Source organism: Gymnoscopelus microlampas (assembly GCF_963454915.1).
Source record: "Gymnoscopelus microlampas genome assembly, chromosome: 5".
Taxonomy (NCBI): domain Eukaryota; kingdom Metazoa; phylum Chordata; class Actinopteri; order Myctophiformes; family Myctophidae; genus Gymnoscopelus; species Gymnoscopelus microlampas.
The window spans coordinates 27,986,354-28,002,593 of record NC_139942.1 but is presented as its reverse complement, the minus strand read 5'-3'; the positions used below and the strand labels follow the sequence as shown (position 1 = coordinate 28,002,593).

At 42.9% G+C, this 16,240-nt stretch overlaps 1 protein-coding gene across 1 annotated transcript; it reads right to left on the bottom strand.

Annotated features, from left to right (window-relative positions):
* Nucleotides 1-204: 204 nt before the first annotated feature.
* On the bottom strand, nt 205-8,313 carry angptl4 (angiopoietin-like 4). Its single transcript, XM_084056392.1, has 7 exons — nt 7,671-8,313; nt 6,168-6,278; nt 5,518-5,611; nt 2,853-2,966; nt 2,523-2,618; nt 1,799-2,083; nt 205-1,665 (listed from the first exon to the last, which is right to left on the bottom strand). Exons 1-7 carry the CDS (start codon nt 8,196-8,198, stop codon nt 1,481-1,483), a joined length of 1,413 nt encoding a protein of 470 aa, XP_083912518.1. The 5' UTR covers nt 8,199-8,313; the 3' UTR covers nt 205-1,480.
* Between the last annotated feature and the right edge of the window lie 7,927 nt (nt 8,314-16,240).

Here is a 16,240-nt window from a genome sequence, read left to right as displayed (position 1 = left end):
TTAATCTGCCACATCTGCATGTGATGTTCAGCACAGTCTAGTCCAGGGGTTCCCAAACATTTTAGCTTGAGACCCAAGAGATACATTTGGTGTCTCCCGAGGACCCAAAGTAACCAAAATATATTATTAACCACATTATTTCATAGTGAAAATCTACATGCATACTTTTGAACAGTTTCCCTTCAGATTCAACGGAGACAAAGGTTCTTTAGTTTAAATCAATTTTATTGGCTCATTCTGGCCAAGAATCTGTTATTTTCTCTTTTAAAAAAAACAATAGTTACATCTGGAAAATGTGAAACAGACAATATAGACAATATAAATTACAAACAGGCAGCACAAGAAATATATACTGATTCTTTTCAGCACTTAAATAAAGGGAACAACAATCACAAACAGTCACAAGAAAATGTCAACAGAATCAGTTACAGTAGAAGTTCTGAAAAGACAACATTCATTCATACATACATACACTATGTACAAAAACATGTCTAAAATCTTTAAGGGTCAGTCAATATGACTTAAAATGATTCAAAATGATTCAAAAATCTCCACAGGGGAAACACTAATGTATAAGTGTACATTACATTATACTGTACAAAGGCTGGAATGGTTTTCAGTGCCTCATGCATTGTAGGGAAATGGTAAGTCAAACAAAGACCCAGTCAGTTGTTGTCACTCATTCTTAACACAGTGACAAACTGTAATTCTTTTGAAACGCCATTTTTACATGTAATGCCTTTGAATACTAATGCCATTGACCATATTTACACTGTTGCCATTTTAAGCCATACTGGGGGTGGTTATGGTCAATAACATTTTTGTGGAATAATGACTTAAGTTTAAGTCAAATTTTGGTCCGCACCATTGGGGTTAAGTTAATCTTCCAGCTGCCTTTCAATCCTGTACAATTCAATGCAGCTTTTTTAAGCCATTTTTTAGCTAATAGTTCCATTTTGTTGCTAGAAACCTCAACTACAGCTCACATATGTATTAAAAAACACATTTCTGGAGACAAGTCTCAGCTTGTTGAAAATGCCGGCTGGCTTGCAACACTGCACACAGGCCAGTACTCGCCCTACGGTACTCCAACTAAAGCATTACTATTTGAGTCCTAGGGGCCCTAGCTTTTGCTAATGGAATAGGCTCAAACCCTACACTGTGCTGGTGTTAACTCAGTGAATCGTCCACTCCTCTTTTCATCACATCAGCCGTGCTTCAGCATGTCTCCATCGTTAAATTTGTCTCTTTCGTTCTCTGTTTCTGGGGAGTCGAGGCTTAGCTTTCAGAAAACAGAGCGATGGAAACATGGAGCCCATTCAAGTATGAGTTCTGGGTTGTGTTTTGTGGGCTTTAGCTCTGTTGTAAAGTCTATGCCACAGGGAGACGCCCAGACGTTGAAACGGGGAGTGAAACTGAACCCCCACCCCGTCAACCATTAAAAAGAGAAAAGGTCTGTCCTAGTTTCCTTTTCTTTCCTTTAAGACTTGTTGCCTATCTCAGCGGGGGCAATCATCATAGTGGTGGTCTTCAGAGGGTAGTAGCGTCCCCTCCAGGTCTTCCAGAACACACCCTGCTTCCTCTGGTGTCTCTGCTTGGGAGGCGGGCTCTGGAAGTATCTGCCGTTCAGGTTGGAATGGCCACAGTTACTGAACCACCAGCCGCCTGAGAGCGAGAGAAAGAGAGAGAGGGAAAAGTGTTAGTTAAGATGCTGCAGGATGTATTTCCAGTTTGAGGTCTATCTCAATTCTTTTAGAACTTCCAAATGCACAAAATAAGTGACGTGACTAAAACTTACCAGATAGGTGTTTGGCACAGTTGGTGTCAGGTTTCTGGTCATTGTCTTGATCACGGGTGGAGAAGGGAAGGCCTGAGGAAGCATCAGTGGCCAGGGAGCTCTCCAGGTTCCCAATAGTGTCGGAGTCTTGGATGTGGAGGGTGTACTTGGTCTCCTCTCCACCCAGGCGGAAACGGAGGCGGAGGGAGTCCGAGTCCTCCTTCCAGTCAGAAAACTGTATCTTGAGTATGTAGTCGGCGTCTTTAGACAGCGAGTGAATCTTCTCTAGGCCCAACCAGAACTCTCCTAGAGAGGGAGACAAAGACAAAGCATTAAAACACCACCCAGTGCAGGGGAAGTGACTACAATAGCGAATGCTATGGTCTCTTGTTGGTTTTGAACTTCTGATAAAACCTTTACTTGCTGTTCCTTTTTCCATTAGCATCCACTTGATCAATATATTTCCCTTGCTATCGAGGTGTGTTAATCAAACTGATGGCAGACTTGGGTCAACAAGTAATCCGCTACTTTGGGCAGGGATTCACAAAAGCATCTTAATGTGGAGATAATCTTCATTTCCGGCACAAGCTAAGATGCTTTAAACCGTCCTAACCCTAACCCTATAGTCTTTCATATAGTGGTGGCAAGAAGTAATGATGTAGACTATAACTGATCCCCTATCCCCTGACTGGCCAGCTAGTGAGACAGGGACAGACAGAAAAAACACAACAGCGGATGTACTTACCATTCAGGCTGCCAAAGCCTTTCTGGTAGGCCTGCCATAGCTGGTCAAAGTCAACAGAGCCATCCTGGCGCCTCTGAATCACTGTCCATCCACCTTCTGTAGAGAGAGACAACGTGAAAGGATTAGTCATGTCCTATCTCACGTCCAAGTCACTCTGGCTATGGTAGATATGAGCTTACAGTAAGGGAACCCCTTTTACTGTAAACAACAGTTTTGTGACTTTGAGCTATGCTTCTGTTTGAAGTCGGTTACCGATGGTCTGGTTAGTAATTCCTACTTCGGCTGTGCAGTTAAGACCAATGAAGGCAGTGAAGTCTGTGATCAACTTACCAGCTGTCATTTCACAGAAGACTTCAAAAGACTGGGCACCCGATGGCTGGATGGTATAGACCCCGCTGGATGTCTGGCCACGCAGAAACAGCTCATGACAGTCTGAGGCCATTTCTAGAAAGAGAACACAGAGGAAAAGAAACCCACAACACTATTAACATAAACAATAACTTTACAAGGCTTGATCTCAAGTCAGTACCATTCAAGGCCACAAACACTAAAAGCGACCAACCTTTCCCCTACACTGGTGCACATCCTATTTATAAATGACACATTTTTAGCTATTTGGGTTTGTCTTTAAAGAGCAACAAAAACTGTTTTCTTTAACTTTACAGAATGGAACTTTGTGAGGGATTTGCCAGCATGGAGTTTTAAAGGAAAGGCCCAAATCCACTTGGTCTACCAAGTGTCTTGAAAGGACAACATTCACACTCAAGTGTGGAGAAGTAGAGCAGTAATTTTAAACAGGACCTCATGAAATATGAATCGGCGTACTGCTTCAGAAGTAGGTCACACAGTTTTGGATACGTATTCGCTATAGGCTTTGTTATTGTTGCTCTGCTCCCCTGTGAAAGATGTGTGTTTGCAAATAAGAGTCTACAGAAAAGGGATCCACGCGAACTTATCACCGAGTTTGGAAACCTCAGAGATAAAACATGACCGTGAGTCACTAGACTGAACAAAGGAGAGACAGGCAGCGAACGAGGGAGTGAGAACTCCTCGCCTTCAGTAGTAAACATGACCTTTCTCCCAGTTCCCAAGCAGACACCCACACCCCTCCTCTTCAGCTGCTTGCTTTCCTAGGCTATTGATTACATGCATCTAGCCATACATTCCTCTAACCCCCCCTCTACTCCCACCCCCCCCCCCCCTTGGCATGTCACTCATTCCTCACATGCACAGCATCCAGTCAGTGACGTAGCAGCGCATGGCCTGTGCATGCACAGGGGATGCTCTTAGAGTGGTGTGGAGAATGCAGGCTGTTGCTATGTGAGACAGTGGTGCAAAACAAATGCAAGGCCCCGAGGGGCCAATTTGAGTTGTAATGGCTCATAAGGCACAACAGCACCCCTTCAATGATGTTTTTTTTAATTATTATTATTGTTGTTTTATATAATGCAGGGACAACCACATTGGGGGGCAGGGGTTCTCTTCAACTATGGCACACTTTACATTCATTACGATGGCAAAGAAAGAACGAGAGAGACGAAGGTGATGGGGGGGGGGGGGGGTCTCCATGGAGGGATGGGGGAGGAGGAGAGGATGAGAGAAGGAGGAGGAGGAGAGGGCTGTCTGACTCTGTGACAGATCTAGGGGAAAGGTCGTGCATTTCTGAGAGATGCTTGTGAGCAGGCCTGAACACAGGGAGGAGGTAATAGTGTCTTCACCACAACAACAGAGAGATGTGTGTACAAAGTTCAACCCGACAAAATTAGACCTCCCTTTCTTCTTCTTTTCCTCCCCCCTTTTCTTTTGGCCCTAATCTGAGGGACATCGCATGCAAGGTTTGAGCAAAAGCCCTCCTCCCCACACAGAAAGTGACGGGGTGAGTAAATCCCTTTGTACTAGGGCTCTGTGTGACCCTGACTTAACACTGTCCGAGACTCACAACCTTTCCCCCAGTTGGAGCCTGGCCAGGGAAGCTGTTTCTTTTGCGGCATTCCTCAAATCCTGCTGATGTCAGAATGCTGCCATCAGAGGTCTTATTGTGATTTCTACTGGCTGACTGAACCCTCTAGCTACACTTCACCTCTCACCTACTTGGCTCCTATTATTATAGCCTAGAATTTGGATCAGAACGTGACAGAGGCGGGCTAAAACTCTCACAATTTAAATAAGCTTTAAAAACAAAGCTAGGATCATTATGTTGAAATAATATTGTTTTAATTCGTCATAAGATACCCATTTTGTGATAAACGATTAGGACAATAGCAACAACTGCCCACTTTGTTGGCACTTGGCGCATTACACATATAGCTCCCTGTTTATCCCCTCATCCTCTTTAAAGACTAAACAGGAACTTGCAGTCACTTGGTTAATCAATTGTGCATAAACCAGAGGACCTCTGTGTCTGAACTTTTCCCCAGTTGGCCGGTATCCAGCTTGACACAGACCCAATGAAAGCAGGCATTATGACTAGGCCTATTGGACCAGTCATAGCACAATTCTGTGAGCAATTGTGATTGCAGCAGCAGATGCTTGGTAGTGGTGGAGGTCAAGTAATTAACTGCCTTTCAGAGTAACTGTAATTTTGCCTGCTAGATGGGGAAGGCTCCTTGTCTATTCACCATGAATAATTCCATTCTTCTCAATCTTCTGTCTATTTCTGATTCATTTGGGCCTCTGATGCCTTGTTAAATGAGAAAGGAGATTAAATAGACAAAATAATCTCCTGTTCTGTACAAGCATATATATATTTTCGGTGACTGTGATGTGATTATTAATGAGTATTAATTAACAATGACAAATGGGCGTTTTTTCACATTTGGGGAACGAATTTTAATTGGAGGAGCCTTCCTATAATTGTTACTGATGTAAGCTTCTTTACGGTCGCTCGTAAACAGATGGTCTATCGCATGTAGGGTTGGGATTAGTTTGGCCATTTAATTAGACGACTTACGTCGATGTAAAGAAGGATTTTGGAACTATGTGGGCCTTCACTTACCGATGGGTGAGTCTCGTTGCTCCACGCTGCCATTCTGCTTTGTAGTGTCTGTTCTGCTGGCTTTGAAGGCTGCCCTCTCCTTAGTAAGCTGGATCTGAGAAAGTCAAATAGTAATATTAGTGCCAGGCATAACAACAAGCACATGTTATTATAATAACAGATCGTGATAAAATGTTATGTAGCTATACGTTAGCCATAAATAATCACACGCGTTTCCAATTTCTCCAGCACATTTGGAATACCAAAACGCTCGCCCCAAATCACGGTCGCCCCGGGGTAAATCGGGCGATATTCACTTGGTATTCCTAAACGTAATCTGAGTAAGCTAGGCCTAAACGAAACCTAACCTTATATTTCTAAACGTAACCTCAGTAAAACGGTGCCAAAACCTAACCTTATTCCTGAACTTAACCTCAGACAAACTATGCCTAAACCCTAAACTTATTTCTAACCTTATCCTCAGTAAAAACAAATACAAGAATACAACAAGAACCGCTGGTCCGCGAAAAGAAATGGGGGGCGAGCGTGTATTGGGGCGAGTCTTCCGGTTACTCACATTTGAGTCTGTATGTAGCAAACTTATTTGTATAGTCGACTTACATTTGTTCCTTGTTCGTTCAAATAATAATAAGCATGTACAGTATAATTACCTGATTTTGAAGGGTTCTGATGCGCACATTCTGTTTGTCCAGTTTGTCCTGCTGCAGCCTGATCCTCTCCACGAGGTCATCGATCCTTCTGTTCTGAGTCTCCAGCATCATCTGTAAGCACAGCAACCAGGTACATCTTATTGACCGTTCTCTTCTTTATACATAGGATCTCATGTCTACTACTAGTCTAGATCAGTAGTTCTCAAACTTTTTAATTTCAAGGACCACCATAACGGGTTCATGTGGTTCCATTTGTACACTCTCAGAGTTACAGACTTGTTTGGGTCCATTTGGAACCCCCTCAAGGTCCCTGGACCCCACTTTGAGAACCACTGGTCTAGGTTATAAGCAAACAGTCATGTAGCACAATGGTATTTTCAGGACGAATCAATACAAATCCACAATTAGAGCAACCATAGCCGTTTGCAGTGCAGTGGCCTTTTTCACTTAGTTAAAAGTAAGCCAATAGGCCTACTTAGATTTTAAATAGGTGTTTTCTATGCATTTATCCAGGCTAGAGACTTAGCCTAATACTCCACCTCTAAAGCCTACAACAATCGTTTGTAGGCTAATGTAGATTATGCAGCCTATTTCCCAACGGACCGTGCTTAGGTTACATAACTCATGAGCGTGGGATTTTCCGTGCCACTATAAAATGTTTTGCAATTCACTTGGCTTGCATGTGGGAAGCAACAAAGCAAACCAGATCTCCAGCTGGATGATCCTGGATCAGTGATCACATCATATATTATCCAACTTAAAGAGAATAAATGTGTCACACATATGCAACTGGTGCAGGAGAGCTAAGGTCCCTTTGTCTGACACTGTTGCCTGTTCGTTCCACTCTGTCCATTGAACGCTACCCCACCCCAGATTGCTCACTGTGCATCGCCATTCAGTTCCTTTTGAGTCAATAGAAATAACCCCACCATGCAAGCCAACTGTCCTTGTCTATCAAAAAGAGCCTCTTTATAATCCGCTGGTCATTCCCCCCACCCCATTTGGTGCACACTGGCCCACTGCCCGATTCCTTCATTCATTAACTCATATACACCATGAGTTTACATTCTAAAAGTCGTAATATTAAAATAGATTTCATATTTGCTTAACTTTACATTGTTCTAAGTACTGTAATATTGTGTGGCGTTGCCCATATGAACACAGCATAGGCAGCAGCCTGCAGAAAGCACAGTTGTCTATGGTTATAACTTAATGTAACTGATGGAGGAATTGCCTTCCACACAATGGGAGAGAATGGTCGAATTGCCTTCCACACAATGGGAGAGAATGGTCGTTAGACAAAGGAAGACAGATAATCCTCTTTATCCTCATTGTGCTCTGTATGTAACTCGTTATCTTCACACTTGCCCCTAAACCGCACATGCTTAACCATGTCCCCTGCCTCCGCAACCATGTCCCCTGCCTCCCCAACCATGTCCCCTGCCTCCCCAAACCATTGTCACCTGCAATCATTACAGAGAGAAACCCGCCCACAAGTCTCACCTGGATGATACCAGCGTCACTGTAGTTCCCGACGGCGTTGCCAGCGTTGGTGTCGGGCAACAGTCCCTTTCCCTGCAGCATGGTGTCCACCTTGTCCTCCAGTTGGTTCATCCTCTCCATCACCATCTTCCTCTCGCGCTGCCCCTCCTCAGCCTTCTCCCTGAGCTCGGCTGTGACGTTCAACACCTGCCCCTCTCTGTCCTCCAGACCCTGGACGCGAGCCCTCAGCACCTGTCCCTCGGCCTGCAGCCTCTGACCCGCCTTGCCCAGCTCCGTCACGGTGCCGTTGAAGGCCTTGAGCTTCACCGAGATGTCCCGCATCTGGACTTTGGTTTTGTCCACGTGCTCCTTCAGCCCCTGGCCCAGCTGCAGCAGGCCGTGGGCAATCACATTCACGTCGTCCCATCCCGCGTACTGGACCCGCTTCTCCTTGCCGCCGCCGGTCGCGCCCCCTTTCCTCTCGAAGGGGAAGCCGGTAGCCATGAGAGCCACCAGGCAGAGTGTCAGCGTAGCCAGAGTTGTCTTCATGGTTGCTCTGTTGGTGGAGTGGTTGAAGGGTTGCTTGAGAAGGATGCACTTTTATATTGGTTTGCAGAATGAGATGTAGCATGCAACACCCTCCCTTTTGGCGTTTGGTCTGCGAGAGCTTAGCTCCTGCCCCAGTGTACACAGCAGGACTGTTTTATAGTTTCACAGCCCTTAGTTCCACCCGGCAACTGCTGTCATTGGCTAGCAGAGAAGACCAGGAGGGGAGGGTGGGGGGTGGAGTCGCTCTCAGGTTTCTCTACCCCCCATTAACTATTTATTGTCAGAGAGGCATAGGAGGAGAGACATGATGTAACAATAAGGGCAGCTTCCATCACAGCATAGGAAAGAGAACACATTTCCCAGCAGGAAATGCACTCAAGTATTTGATTCGGTTTGAGATAAATGTAGTCTTAATTGTTGATAATGTATTATCATTGGATAACACATTGTGAAGTATTCATCAAAGGAACATCCTCCTTTACACATCACATCACTATGGCAATTTTGAGTAAGATGTATTCAAAGAGCTTTGCAGTATAATCCTTTTTTCTTTTTCTTTTTGTTGATAGATGCTAGTTATACTATGCAAATATATGTTGGTTACTTGTGCACATACTGTATGTTGATGTATTTAGAGGTAGACATTCTGTTTGCTTAATGTCCACAAATGATAAAAATGTAGATAGTAAGTTGTTTAGACAGATGTTAGATTAGATTTTTATCTGGTGTCCTAATTATTTTGTAGCACTTAATTGTTATCTTTGTGCTGCACTCTTTTACTTGACCATTAGCCTACCTGTCACTGATTGATTGATTGAATACTTTGTTAACAGTTAGCAATTTACAGGGACAGAGATACGGTTTACAATGAGTGAACCGGAAAAGGATAACACAAAAAGTCCTAGGGGCTTGTTTCCATTGTGGTCCTGTCATTTGTTGACTACTAGGGTTCATGCCATTTACTCTGATCTTGCACTTTGTCTAAGTCGCTCTTAGACTAGGCATCTGCTAATTGCTAAGTTAGGCATCTGCCAAATGCATCCATAGGCAAACATCATACAAAATTCTATTACTTTGTATAACAAGTGAATTATTTTGCTACATGTTTTCTTAACCATCATTTATAACCCGTAACAGTCCATCACAGAGTCAATACTACCCCAACTTCTGACAATACAGTAGACCACTTACAGGAAATTGGAAAACGTTGCTCATAATATGTATTATAGCTATCATAGAAAGAAGCTCTCGTAATCATCTTTCTGAATAGATACAGTGAGGAATGACAAAGATTGGATGAAGTCATTGCCACCGCATCACACGTGAGGAACGGGAACATGATTGGCCTGGTCTGATTGGGCTTGGGGAGCTCCTCAGCATCTACTGCTGAGAGGCTGGAGGACTGTGAGAATTAGGGGAAAGTTCACAGCACTGCAGAGAATGCCCACATTATATGGCAATTCCTAACACCCTCCGCTGGAGTACTCGTAGGCGATACACGATCCAGGGCCAGACCACAAAAGAGAAAGAACAGCTGCTTAACCCTCTCCTGTCTGCAGCGGAGGCTAACTAGGTGAAAGGTAACTGCCTAGAGTGCTGGGAGGGGAGCGGAACCACAGACCCCGCACTTGTGCGTCTGGAATGTAACAAACATGCATTATTTCAAGTAAAGTCTCACGGCAGGAGTGATTCTATGAAGACCATCAAAGAACGCTGTGTTTCGGCTAAAAATAGGCTTTTCTTAACAAATCCAAGGAGAGGCTTTACTCTGATTAAGAGCACTGAGGTCAACGCAAACAATTTTGCTATTGTTTCATCAAGCTGATGTAGTTGTTTATTAAAGGAGTTGATGATTCATATGGCATCGATACTTAGGTACTGTACATTGGGATTGAATGGAAATATGTTTTTTTCATTTTTCTTTCCTGTATGTTACATTTTCTGAAAGTTTAATGCTGCGTTCACACTGGCAGATACAAAGATACAGGCTAACATTCATTTTCAATGTAAACCAGCGACATGAAGAAACAAAGATACATCCAACGTTTGTTGCTTCTACAAAAGCTACAACAGCTACAAAGCTACAAATAAGTTGAGCTGGCTTAAACCTCAGAGAAGCTACAAATATGCTGTGTAGCTTTGTGTCTTTGTATCTTCTTTATCTGCCAGTGTGAACACAGCATAAGAAAGGCTGAATGGCTGACAAGTACATGTCTGCACTGTACAGGAACGTAGTGTCCTAGCCCATACCTGTCAACATTCAGATCTAGAAAATAAGGGAAATTTTCCGGCGCCCTGCCCCCAGGCTGTCCCACCAACCCTACCACTGTCCTCATAACCAGTGACCTGCTACAGTACATGATTTTATATGGAAAGAATGTTCTGTGTGCCTTACTGCATGCTTTTGGGACATTACAGAACTTGGGAGGGGTGAGACCATTGGAGTCAGGGGATGGGAAGATCCGGGCGGGCCCGATATTGGATTGTCAAAAGATGTACGTCAGTCCTCTGCTCTTATCCAGACCCGCTGATGTCTGTTTCATGACATGGTGTCTAGAATGCCAAGCAGCATTTTTGGAATTAAGTATGAGCCCAGCTATTTTGATGAAGTGTTTCATTGGGATGTTGGAGGGCTGGATTTAAATGTGATATGGTCCCTTGACTGTTTTAACTGATTCTTTAGATTAGAATATCTAACATGCTGAACATTATCTTCATGTGGCCTAGAGATTGGTCATTATAGTTCTAAAGAGTATTTACATACAAAGTACTCAACCCCAATACTTGAGGCAAAGTATAAATACTCCTGGTGTAATAATAATTCGTAGAATTGAAAGTCCCTCAGTCAAATGTGTGCTTGAGTTAAAGTACTGGAGTACTAGCTTTTAAAAATAGTATTCAAAAGTACAAATTAAAAAGTACATTTTCTTTTTAATATCAATTCATTTCTGTAAATGAAACTGAAATGTACATAGTTTCCCAAAAGATTCAAAGATTTAATACAGAAACTTTCCAAAAATACTGATAAAAACAATCGTCTATTTGCACTATATACCCTTCCTAGAAATGTAGTGGAATCAAAAGTACAATATTAGTACCAAAATGTGTAAGTATCCAAAAATACAAATACTCAAGTAAAGTAAAGTACAGATACTAAATTGTTTTACTTAATTAACGCTCAAGTAAATGTACTTTGTTACTGTCCACCACTGGCTATTTGTGACCTAAGATTTGGTTTTCCGAAGAATTTCCAGTAAAGTCGCATTTCCAGAGAAGTTGCGTAACTAGTGAGTATCTCTCGGATGTTTCTATCCACATTGTAATTATAGCGTTGTGCACCGAGGTTAGGTAAAACACCATGACTAATCATGGGTTGTTCTTAAAATGAAAACACTCTGAGTCACAGGCTGCTTCAAGACTAAATTGTCACAAAACATTTCTCTCACCTGTGTGACAAAAAGAAGATTTTGTTTTATTGTCTTTGTATAACGTAAATATTTAGGAGAATCCTTGGGGACAGACTAAACAACAGGTTTAGCTGAATAGGGATTCTAATGGTGTAATGTCATGGATGTCTGTCTTCCATCTAGCCCAGTGGTTCTCAACCAGTGGTCTGGGAACCACCAGTGGTCCTTGAGGGGGTTCCAGGTGGTCGCCAGCTAAATGATGGAGAGTTGGTAACCAAATGGACCCTTATAGATGAAACCAAATGGACCCTTATGGGTCCATTTGGTTTCATGTTACGCTCTCAAGAGTTAAATTATTGTTAAACATCTGCATTACTAAATTAAAGAATTGTTATTTTTGATCAACATTTGCCTGTTATGTCCTATGGTACCACATAAATACAGCATGGAATTGTGGACAAAATCGTATCCAACGAGTAACGACAACAAAATATTCTAAGTTTTGGGTCTGAGAGGTTAAATCTCATCAAACAATGCCGAATAAATAATGGACCTTGATATGATAAAGGTTGAAAACCACTGATCTAGCCTCTCCAGCCAACCGCACAGCAGCTAGCCAGCCGACTGTAACTGATCACTACCGGATCCACACCTCCCCTCCAAAATGGCTGCTTCCTCATCCAGCCGGCATGGTGACCCTTTACCCAGATTACAAACGCAGAACATCTGTATGGACCAGTAAAGCACCACAGACGTGCACACAGCCACACATACACGGGGATGGAACAAGAGGGAGGAGGGAGAGAGAGAGAGAGAAACCACGTGTCTGAGCATGTCAAAGTAGTTAACCTCTGATTCCCCTATGAATATTCTCTTCTGTTCTCTCAAGTGGTTTGGTCTTTTGCACGAAGGAAATTTGGACTTTATTAAGATTGTTCTATTTGTATCCAGTTTTGGAAAACTGACATTTTTTAAACAATGATACATTTGTTTTGGGCCCGGACCTCTGGCGTAGCGGTCCAGGCACCTAGGCTCAATGTAGCCTGACAGCGTGTCGCGGATTCGACTCCCGATCCCGACGGCCTTTGCTGCGTGTCACTCCCCATCTCTCTCTCCCCATTTCCTGTCAGCCTACTGTACTATCAATAAAGCCATAAAAAGCCCAAAAAGAATCTAAATGAAGTCACATTATCCAGATTATCCTGTTTCTTGAAATTATTTTTCTATTAGGCTACCCGTTCCACAAACAGGTATGAGCAATAAAGCATAGGGATCTCACATTAGTTTTTACCCAGTGACCATACAGATTGTCTGATGGTCTGAGGACTGAAAACGTTGTTTTCTGCGCTAAATGTTTTAATTGTTATTTTTAAGTATGAACATTTTGTTTAATCAGTGATTTTCAATTGACGTGTCACATCGCATATCACAAGTCTAGTACACATATCACATGACTGAGGCATTACATTGAGAAGCACACGCAAATCCACATGACATGATGTCTTGCCCCCACACCTCAGCATACCTCCTGTACTTAGACACCCCTGAGTTCACACACACACACACACACACACACACACACACACACACACACACACACACACACACACACACACACACACACACACACACACACACACACACACACACCTAATTCTCATCAAAGGGCTCTTATAGCTGAGATGCTCACAAGGGGCAGACAAGGCAAGAGATGATGTTTGGAGCCCAGATGACTGTGTAGTCAAACTGGTTTTAAGGTTACGGAGCTCATGACTATTTTAGGATTAAGCAAGAGAAGTGAGGTGTAGTAGTAATCCGGGTGGAAGGGCTGTCTCAGTTGATATTACGCAGGGAAGCTCAAGCTTTGTTTTAATTTCAAGGCCCTCATTTGATATGCAATAGGCCCTGGCCTATGTAATAGGCCATGGATCCCCACTTGATATTATTTTTAAACTCTGGGACCCCAATTTACACTGTAAAATCCTCACTTTTAATTTAACTCTTAAGAGTTTACAAATGGAACCAAATGGACCTGTAAGGGTCCATTCTGAATTGTACACTCGGAATCGGCTTTGTACTCTTTGGTTTCATTTATATACGCCGGTTCCATTTGTACACTCGAAGTTACAAACCTGTACAGTACAGTAGGTGGCCAGTGACTTTGACCAGTTTCACTTTCAAAACCTTTGCATCATGCATGTCACACAAACAGAAACACCAATGGTTTTGATAATGTGGATTGTGGAAGTTAAATGGTGGATTTGTGGATAGGACTCTATATGAACAAACTTGTTATATCAACAAAACGCATGTGACGTGCATGATGCAAAGGTTTTGAAAGTGAAGCTGGTCAAAGTCACTGGCCACCTACTGTAAGTGTCCATTTGGTTCCTAACTAACAATCATTTAGCTGGGGTTTCTGGGGGTCCCCTGACCCCACATTGAGAACCACTGGCGCAGTGCCCTGCACTCTTTTTTATTTTTAGGCTGGAATGGGAAAGAGCAAGTTCTGTCGCACCGCCGATCTGCAGGGCCCTTGGGGCCCCTTCTGTTAGATAGATAAATGCTTGATTTGTCCTTGTGGAAATTCCTTTTGCGCCAAGCAGCCATCAGGACACAAAAAATCACAAGACATAAATACACAATACATATACAGGTCACACAATAGTACATTGACAATACTACACAACTCCTCTATACAGAGACATCAGCGCATGTTGAAAATCTACATATATGTGCATTTGACTCCATATACAATATGTGCATTTGACTCCATATACAATATGTGCAATTGACTCCATACAGTATGGAATGCAGCCTGACAGTGAGTCGCGGTTCGATTTTAAAATATCTAAAACTTAGGGTGTGGTTGATGTACAAATGTTTGTCAAATATTTTAATTCAAAATAGATCTAACAGCAAACTTGCATCTGTCGGCTTCAGAGAGCCCTGTGATAGGGAAAGCGGAAAATCTAATTCACAAATTTCTATTCGCTACCCTTCAAATCCTTTTCTGTGCCTGGAGGAAAAACAGTCCTTAAGTCAGCAGTGAGAAACCCAGACACGCATGCAGACAGACACACACTCACTGGAAACTTAAAAAATGTGCTTGCGAACATGCAGGCGAAAACGTGTGCCTCAGGGCAACTTTGATCATTTTCCGTTTAATGTTAGTGAAGAGCTAAGTAGGCCTGCCTAGTGGAACTTGGTAAAACACACTACTGACCCCTAGTGGTGTTAGAGTAAGCATTTCCTTTATCAGCCTTGGCTCCTGATCATTGATTCTTTGGGGTCTCTTTAGCAGTTGCCCTACTTCACTCACATCCTGAGGTGAGGTCTGCAGCATCTCGTATCTAGTCAATCCATTGAGATTAGGCATGTGTTATTGATTGTCTGACTTTGTATACACAGGTCCTCAGCCACCATGGCCTGGCATTGGCCATACTGATAACTTAGATTCACTCTCACGTTTCTCCCCGGTATCAGTCTGGACTTCGGCCCATAGGTAGCGAGTATGAGAAATTAGAAAATGATTTTGATGCTTTTCACTGTTGTACGGACGGCAGTTGAAACGCAGTCACTGATAGGTCCGATCATTTTCTGATTTCTCATACTGGCTTCTTATGGGCCGAAGTCCAGACTGATACCGGGGAGGAACATGAGAGTGAATCCACGTTATCAGTCTGGCCAATGCCAGGCTACAGCCACCATACCCCGCAAAGAAGAACAAAAGCAAGATGATATATTGTATATATCCCGCCTGGACTACTGCAACTCCCTCCTGGCTGGTGCTCCGGCATCTGCCATCAGACCTCTGGAGCTTGTTCAGAAAGCTGCTGCTCGTCTGGTTTTCAACCGCCCCAAGTTCTCCCACACAACTATCCTTCTCCGTTCTCTACACTGGCTCCCCGTAGCAGCTCGGATCCAGTTTAAAACCCTGGTGCTAGCCTATAGGGCAGTGAAAGGAACAGCTCCTTCCTACCTCCGGGCTATGGTTGATGCCTATGTGACGGTGGCCAGGTTGTCACATGTCACTTGCCACTTCTTTTTAGAATGCTGACACTCTTTACTTTGTCTCAATAATAAATAAATAACAATACACATTAAACTCACAACAATAAAATATCAGTTGCACGGTAAAGTGCGGGGTGCGTAATTACTGTGAGAATAATACTGTTTGTTAGGTACTGCAAGACTACGCCACCTTTTTATTTAAGAGGTAGGGTCCTCTGTAACACTCTTTCTTAGGCTATTCACAGGTTCGAGTTTACCCAGGTAAGTACAATACTTTTAAATGAGAACAACACTTCAACACATATCCCTTGGAGAAAGCTGGACGGAAACAGGTTTGTATAAAAAGGTAATCTATTTTATTAAGCTAATACAGTGGCGTCTATAAGCCATAAAATATTGAAAAGCATAAACAAAATATAACACTAATTCTAAAACCTCAACCTCCTAATGCGCCCACTAACTAACTAAAATACAGGAATACAGACAATCACCAAACACTAAAAACAGACAGGGCTTGTGCAAACTATAGCAAATAAATAATGAATTTAGCGTTAAAGTGCCAACTATTACTGAAGCAGTAAAGTGCCAAGTGCCAATTCAATTGCTATATGTCATATACTC

Coding starts and splice junctions, on each gene's coding strand:
- angptl4 (XM_084056392.1), bottom strand. CDS start 8,198: ATGAAGACAACTCTGGCTACGCTGACACTCTGCCTGGTGGCTCTCATG. Junction 5,612..6,167: donor TCAGAACCCTTCAAAATCAG/GTAATTATACTG, acceptor TGACTTTCTCAG/ATCCAGCTTACTAAGGAGAG. Junction 1,666..1,798: donor CTGTGCCAAACACCTATCTG/GTAAGTTTTAGT, acceptor TCTCGCTCTCAG/GCGGCTGGTGGTTCAGTAAC.